The sequence below is a fragment of the Hypanus sabinus genome, chromosome 22, assembly GCF_030144855.1.
Source record: "Hypanus sabinus isolate sHypSab1 chromosome 22, sHypSab1.hap1, whole genome shotgun sequence".
Lineage (NCBI taxonomy): Eukaryota > Metazoa > Chordata > Chondrichthyes > Myliobatiformes > Dasyatidae > Hypanus > Hypanus sabinus.
The window spans coordinates 36,162,204-36,170,758 of record NC_082727.1 but is presented as its reverse complement, the minus strand read 5'-3'; the positions used below and the strand labels follow the sequence as shown (position 1 = coordinate 36,170,758).

Here is an 8,555-nt window from a genome sequence, read left to right as displayed (position 1 = left end):
TTCTTCTGGGCCACACCCCTCTGGCCTTCTCCCCATAGCCTTTGATGCCATGTGCAATGAAGAACCTATCAACCTCTGTCTTAAATAAACCCAACGACCTAGCCTCCACAGCTGTCAGTGGTAATAAATTCTACAAATTCACCATACTCTGGCTAAAGCAATTTCTCCGCATCTCTGATTTAAATGGAAGCCCCAGGGCTGTGCCCTCTTTCCTAGACTCCCTCATGGAATTATCCTTTCCATATAAGACCATAAGACCATAAGGTATCGGAGCAGAAGTAGGCTATTCAGCCCATCGTGTCTGTTCCGCTATTCAAGCATTGGCTCATCCAATTTTCTCTGTACCTCTCTTCTAAATTGATGTCCTTCAATCCTGAAGTCATGCCCTCTTCTCCTGGAATCCCTTACCATGGGAAATAACTTTGCTATATTTAATCTGTTCAGGCCTTTTAACATTCTGAATGTTTCTATGAGATTTCCCCACCCCCTCATTCTCCAGAACACCAGGGGATACAGCACAAGAGCTGCCAGACATTCCTCAAACAGTAACCCTTTCATTCCTGTAATCATTCTTGTGAATCTTCTCTGAACCCTCTCCAATGTCAGTATATCCTTTCTAAAATAAGGAGCCCAAAACTGCACACAATACTCCAAGTGTGGTCTCACGAGTGCCTTATAGAGCCTCAACATCACATCCTTGCTCTTGTATTCTATACCTCTAGAAATGAATGGCAACATTGCATTTGCCTTCTTCACCACCGACACAACCTCGAGGTTAACATTTAGGGTATCATGCATAAGTACTCCCAAGTCCCTTAGCATCTCGGAATTTTGAATTCTCTCCCCATCTAAATAATAGTCTGCCCATTTATTTCTTCCACCAAAGTGCATGACCATCTCTTCTGTCTAGGCTTTTCAACATTAGAAAGGTTTCAATGAGATCGCACCCTCAGCCTCCTAAATTCCAACGAGTACAGACCCAGATCAATCAAACATTCCTTGTATGATAACCCTTTCATTCCCAGAATCATCCTTGTGAATCTCATCTGAACCCTCTCCGATGCTAGAACATATTTTCTTAGATGAGGAGCCCAAAACTATTCACAACACTCAAGGTGAGGCTTCATCAGTGCCTTCTGGAGCATTAGCATCATGTCCTAGCTCTTGTATTCTAGATCTACTGAAATAAATGCTAACAACGCATTTGCCTTCCTCACCACCGATTCTACCTGCAAGTGAACCATTAATGTGTTCTGCACAAGGACTCTCGAGCCCCTTGGCATCTCAGTTTTTTGGATTTTCTCCCCATTAGAAAATTGTCTGCACATTTATTTCTACTACCAAAGTGCATGAACATGCATTTTCTAACATTGTATTTCATTTGCCACTTTCTTGCCCATTCTCCAAGAATATCTATCTAAGTCCTTCTACAGCCTACCTGTTTCCTCAACACTAGCTGCCCCTCCACCCATCTGCAATGTTGGATACAAAGCCATCTATTCCATCATCTAAATCATTGTTATACAGCATAAAAAGAAGTGGTCCCAACACCGATCCCTGCGGAAAACCACTACTCAGTAGCAGCCAATCAGATAAGGAACCTTTTATTCCCACCTGCAGCCTCCTACCAATCAGCCAATGCTCTAACCATGCCAGAATACACCCTAATGTAGGGGACAGTCCTTCACCATTTCCATGATTAGTTATCCTCTTGAATTCAATCTCATCATTGCGTCCTCTCTATGCCCCCAGCCCTGGCTATCATTCTCTGTACCAGCCCTTCCTTCTCAGCCACCTGCCCCACAGCCCTCCTGCAGAGCTCCACCGTCACCATTTCCAACATACAATCTCAGCCTCTACTCCACGTTAACAAACACAAGACTGTGCAAAAGTGTTATGCGCCAAGCTGTAAATTCGTGCCTGAGACTTTAGTTTTGCAGTTGGGAAAAATACACACCCAGGACAATAAATACTTTTTCAGGTCTGTAATTCCTATATCTGCTTTAGATGTTTTAATGCAGAAAGAGAGTACCAAAATGAATTTTAAAAATTCACTTCCTGCTGTTACCTTCTCAACTTAATTTCAGTCCACACACTTGTGTATCATCTAGTTGAGTATACAGTATGCAAATAAATAAAACAAAATATATAAAACCTTTACAGTAGTGTGAATTCGAAAAAACAATGCAAACAACATGAGAATCCCACCAACCCTGCACCTTATATACAACAAGAATATGAATAGATACATCTCATCTTAACTGAGAGGTATACTCTCTTTGGCACACACGTGCTTAACTTTCAAACACATATAGGCCAGATGCTGAAATGAATTCTTCTCACTCACACTATGAGTGAGTGAGGAGAGATTAACATATTCACATTACCCCATTACATTCATGTTCGGTCACCTGGTCACATTTGCATGGTAGGAGGGAGGTGGGAGAGAGGAATGAGGCTTGTATTACTGTTGTTGTTTCATTGCCTGATATGTTGTCTTTTATCCTGCTGAGCATAATCGGTATGTCATGTTGGCACCGGAATGTGTGCTGACACTTGCCCAGCACATCCTTGGGGATGTTTGTTATTAACAAAGTGATGCATTTCCCTAATAAGTGAAAATCTGCAGATGCTGGAACACACACAAAATGCTGGAGGAACTCAGCAGGCCAGACAGCATCTATGGAAAAGAGTACAGTTGACATTTTGGGCCAAGTCCCTTCATCAGGACTGGAAAAAAAAAGATGGGGAGTCAGAGTTAGAAGTTGGGGGAGGGAGGAAGTAACACAAGGTGACAGGTGAAACTGGGAGGAGGGAGAGGGATGAAGTAAAGAGCTGGTAAGTTGATTGGTGAAAGAGATACAGGGCTGGAGAAGGGGGAATCTGATAGGAGAGTACAGGCCATAGGAGAAAGAAAGTGGGAGGAGCACCAGAGGGATATGATGGGCAGGTAAGACAATAAGGTAAGAAAAGGATAAGGCAAAGGAGAATAGTGGGGGTGTCATTACCAGAAGTTCGAGAAATCAATGTTCATGCCATCAGGTTGGAGGCTACCCAGTCGCAATTTCAGAACTCCTCCTCCAACCTGAGTGTAGCCTCATCATAACAGTAGAGCAGGCCATGGGAATAGGAATGTTGAAATAGCTATGGGAAGTAGAATTGAAATGGGTGGCCACTGGGAGATCCCACTTTTTCTGCTGGAAGGAGCATAGGGGTGTAGGTGCTCATCGAAACAATCTCCCAATCTACCTGACCTAGGTAAAAGGGCAGGTGATATATGCAGGAAAAATCAGAAAGGGCGGGTATTTTTAAATCATGCGAGGCTGAGTTGTGTTGATGTTCAAAGAATCCTGATTATGCTTCTACTTGTGTCACTGAAAAGCAACATGTAGGTGCAACAGGTGGTTCGAAGGACAACCAGTATGTCAGCCTTGATGACAAGATAATCTGAATGAAAGAACAAGTAGTCTGACTACAATTATTATTGAATTGAATTTACTTTATTACTTACATCCTTCATATAGATGGAGTAAAATCTTTACATTATGTCTCCATCTAAATGTGCAATGTGCAATTTATAGTAATTTATAATAAATAGTATGTACAACAGGACAGTCAATATAATATAGAAATACAATTGTGTCAGCATGAATCAATCAGTCTGATGGCCTGGTGGAAGAAGCTGTCCTGCAGACTGTTGGTCCTGGCTTTTATGCTGCAGTACCATTTCTGGATGGCTGCAGCTAAAACAATTTGTGGTTGGGTTGCCTCGGGTCCCCAATGATCCTTTGGGCCCTTTTTAAACACCTGTCTTTGGAAATGTCCTGAATAGTTGGAAGTTCACATCTACAAATGCACTGTGCTCTCCACACCACTCTCTGCAGAGTGCTGCGCTTGAGGGAAGTACCGTTCGCATACCAGGCAGTGATGCAGCCAGTCAGGATGCTCTCAGTTGTGCCCCTATAGAAGGTTCTTAGGATTTGGGGCCCATACTAAACTTCTTCAACCGTCTGAGGTGAAAGAGGTGCACTTGTGCCTTTTTCACCACGCAGGCAGTATGTAGAGAATATGTGAGATCCTTGGTGATGTTTATGCCAAGGAACTTAAAGCTGTTCACCCTCTCAACCCCTGCTTCAAAACATCAACCATTATTCCGGTAAAAAGACCAAGGTTAAATATCTGAATGCCTGGTGTCCTGTCACACTCACCTCAATATTAAGCAAATGCTTTGAGAGACTGGTCAAAGACTACATCTGCACAGCATACTCCCACCCAAACTGGACCCTTAAAGTTCGCCTATTGACACAACTGATCAACGCATAGCCACAGCTCTACACACAAGGTCTGTCCTGCCATTGGAATCTCTGCCAATGATTAAAGACTGATAGTGTTGGTGAGACTTTGTCTGAAGTATTGTTTTGGTCTCCAGACCAAAGACTGCATGCACTTGCAATAATGCAGGGGTTCCTAACCTTTTTTGTGTCATGGAGTCCTGCCAGTAAGCAAGGGGTCTGTGGACCGCAGATTGGGAGCCCCTGCCATAAAGGGAGTGAAACAAGCATTAACTAAGTTCACCCCAGAGATTGCATCGTCCAGCAGTCATAAGAACGAGAAGGGATCACATGGAAACTTAGTAAACTGCAGTAATAAATTTGTTGTTGAGTCTGTAGGAGGTGCAATAGGAAAACGCAAATGCAATCTGCACTACCAGAGAAGAGGGGGTAAAAGCTGAATGGTGGTAATATCAGATGCAAGTTTGAATAGCTTGATCTATAATATCTAACTTTCCTCCTGACTCTTGAAGGTTGTAATGTGGCCATCGAGATGGTGAGGTGTTGTTCCTCAAGCTTATATTGAACTTTGCTAGAACAGTGAACAGGTTAGAGTGGGATGAAGTATTCAAGTGGTCGGCAACAACAAGTGCAAGACTGAATGAGCTGAACTGAGTGAGGTGCACTGCAAGACGGGCATCACATCTGGAAAAGATTTCTTAATGAGGGAAGACCACATCAGGAACAATCAGCTCTGCTAACTGAATTGGAATTGTTAACTTTATTATTGGCATTAAAGGCTGGAGTGAAAATTCCTTAAATGTTCCTTGAACTGATACTGTTCGCCATAGTGTGCAGCAAGAAAATCACTCACACTTCACTACTGGTGTGCAGAGTTAAATCATAACACTTTATGGGTTACTTTAACACACAGTTTCTGATATTGCAGCATACTTAACAATATTGAAAGACATATACATTAATAACAATAAGCTTTTTAATTAAAATTTAATTTAAAAACTACAAACATTGTAAATCAAAATTCTTAACTGTAAAAATTCAGAAAAAATGTACAGCAGGTCAGGCAGCATCTCGATCTTCAGTCTGAGAAATAAACTCTGTTTTCCCTTCCATGGAATCTGAACGATCTGCTAAAAGTTACCAGAATTTTCTGATTTTATAGCATAATATTTTAATATTTTAACATTTTGAGTCAACTTTAGTGCTTTTTCACCATAAATTGCATGAAGTTTTAACTCATTGGTGTGGCAGGTAAACCAACACTGTACATAAACTCTACTACAAATTGCAAAGATTTCATCTGGAATATTTTGACAAGCAAATTAAAATTGCTTAGAATGGAATTATTAAAAGCAAATAATGTAAAAGAGTACAGAAAGTTTCTTGTAATCGATCTCAAGTTTAAACTGGAATATAGAACATTCTACATAACTGGGTCATAATTGGTTATGGCTTATTTGGGAAAAATGGAGTACAGCATTTTTCTTTGTTATCAGACTATTTTATAAATCATTTCATTTTCTTTCAGACCAAGCTTTATTAACATGGAAACTGAATGAGATGGCACTTCTTATTTGGTGCTGTCATGCAAAATCAGTTTAGCCCAGAATTTGCTGGACTAGCAATCAACTCCAGCTGAAATTGGATCCATTGAGTAATAACCAGGGAAACTAAAATTGTGTTTACATGCTAGTGTTACTGATATAGCCACTTCTGAAATAATCTCACTACAACTCAGGTGGAAATTGGAGAATAGACGGGAAGCAAATACATTGAGGAGAGACCTTTCCATGGTCACAGTGCCCCTGGATTGAGTTGGATATCTAGAGACTACATAGAAAGACATAATTCACTAAGAGCTGTGAGATATTCTTCATTGTCAGGATCAAATTCTAAGGCCCTTTCAAAGCACTTAATAGCCTCAGCCTTCTCCCCAGCCAGCTGGTGCACTAATCCAAGAACACCAAAGGCTTTGCTGTTTCTTGGATTTCTCTCAATTTGGGTTCTTAAAATCTTTCTCAAGTTAGTGTCACAGAACTTCCAAGTTTTACTTCCAGGATGGATTTTAAGTCCATCCAGTAAATAGATGATGGCGTTTGATTCAGATCTTTTGTGGTACAGTTCAAATAATCCAACTTCTAAAGCTAGTGCCTGCTTATGATCTGGAGCAACATCCTCCAAGCTCAGGAGACTCTTGTAGATCTCCTCTGCTCTGTCTGCTTCTCCATTTTCTAAGCAGATTCCTGCAAAATCCAACTTTGCAATAGTAAATGATGATTTGAGATCAAATGCCTTTTCAAAGTGATATTTGCACTTACTGATCAACTCAGCTTTCTGTTGAAATGCAGATCTGTCAGGATAGTTGCTGCCTGTTTTCTTTTTCAGACTGAACAGTTTTCCCCTGTAACATATACCGATTTGGTGGTGTAAGAAGGACGAGCATGGAGTAAATTCTAAAGCTCTCTGCAACAGGCCTATTGCTCTATCAACATCTCCTCCTATTCTGTAAAACTTTGCTGCATACCGAAGCACATATGGCAGATCTGGGGTCTTCCTCAATGCATTTTCAACTAATTCATTTGCTTTCTCTGTTTCCTTGAACTCTTGCAGCTTTAGGGCCAACATAACCATGGCCACCGTGTCATCTGGGTCAAGCTCCAGCACCCGTCGCAGATATTTCACTGGCTGACTTCGCTCCTGATCCTCTGGAACACCAGAAATAACTTCCAGACGAAGCAAAGCAGTTGCATAGCCCATAGTCCACTCCACATTATCAGAATCGTCCTGCAGAGCCTTCTCAAAACATTTCTTTGCCTCCTCATAGTAAACACTAGTACCAAAAGTTAACAATGACCATCCCTTCTCCCCGTACACCTGGGGTATCATTGCTGTATAGCGAGGGCCATCACTGAGAGGTTTACAGATCATCTCCAGCTTGTCGAGATAGGACTGGGCCTCGGTCAGTTGTCCCATGTGGTAATGCACCCAGGCAAAGTTTCCATAGGTGATGATGCTGCTTCTTTCAAATTCATCTTTGTGGTTCTCTCTCCAAATCTTTTCAGCTTCCTTTAAATTTTGAATTGCTTCTTCATAGTCACCTTGCTGACAGTTTACAAAAGCAAGATGGTTGTAGGATGTGGCTTGATATTTTACCCCAAGATTTATAGAATCTTGTAATCTAAGCTTCAAATCTCTGAAGTCGGTGTTGTCCTTCTGTGGAACCCATGTGAAGTGACACTGAAGCTGGCGGAGTTTCTCAAACAAGGATTCCTTCAGAGTGTTGCTGCATGAAAGCACAAAGTAATCAAAGATTATTGATGTGAAATCAATTCTCCATCCTAACTGCTAAATGCTTAGTTTGACAAAAATAGCAAATTCTGAGTTCCTGAGCTGGGGCATAGTCAGAGACCAATGTGTGCAGAACAGTTCAATCTCTACCTGGTCAGACCAGATTCTACCAGGTGGTGATTAAGCCAGCGGAAATCCACTTGGTTCTGGAAATACCAAACAATAAACCGAGTCAGCAAGATAAAAGTAAGTACTATGTTCAGATGATGCTCAATGAATGTGTTTTAAATGATGCAACAGAGCAGAATATATTTACATTCCAATTTGTCATTTAAGGATCCAGCATGCCATTAACTCAGTAGCTGAGAAAAGGAATGAAATAAACAACTTTGTGGCACCATCTAAGTCAGTTGTCTCTCTATCTGAGTACATGGCTGGTAAATTTCAGAAGCAATTGGTAGCAAGGCTGATCAGCCAGTGTCTCGAACAGATGAAGCCCATCATCAGACAAAAACACTAATAGTGAAGCTGTGACCAAAAGTCTCAAAGAAGCGCCTAAAGCTGCTGCTGATGCTATGAAAACACCATGGGTATCCAGCTTAAATCAAGAAGGTAACATCCATCATCTGGGACACGCCATGTTCTCCCAACTACCATCAGACAGAAGGTACAAAAGCCTGGAATCCTACACCAACATGTTCAAGAACAGTTACTTCCCTTCAACTATTCAGTCCTTGAATCAATCAGCATAACTTACATCACTTTTGTTTTACAACATTCTGAGTGCTTTGCACTAAAATGATTTTACTTTGCTCTTTCTTGTGAGAATTGTGTGTAATTTAGATTTACATTTCTCTCTGTGACTGCTCCTTATGTGATGCTATGTGACTGTGATGCTGCTGCAAGTAACTTTTTCATTTCACCTGAGTAGATTTTCTCATTGCAATTTTTTTCGATGCTTCTTGTACGTAATAA

At 41.1% G+C, this 8,555-nt stretch overlaps 1 protein-coding gene across 8 annotated transcripts in view; it reads right to left on the bottom strand.

The window, feature by feature from the left end:
- Positions 1-3,497: 3,497 nt before the first annotated feature.
- The window catches only part of LOC132379514 (interferon-induced protein with tetratricopeptide repeats 5-like), a 28,878-nt gene continuing 23,820 nt past the window's right edge, over positions 3,498-8,555 (bottom strand). For all 8 annotated transcript variants that reach the window (XM_059947485.1, XM_059947487.1, XM_059947488.1 and 5 more), the window contains one exon: positions 3,498-7,575. In XM_059947485.1, the coding sequence (XP_059803468.1) occupies positions 6,123-7,575 (1,453 nt within the window). In that variant the 3' untranslated portion in view covers positions 3,498-6,122. The remainder of the gene's footprint in view (positions 7,576-8,555) is intronic.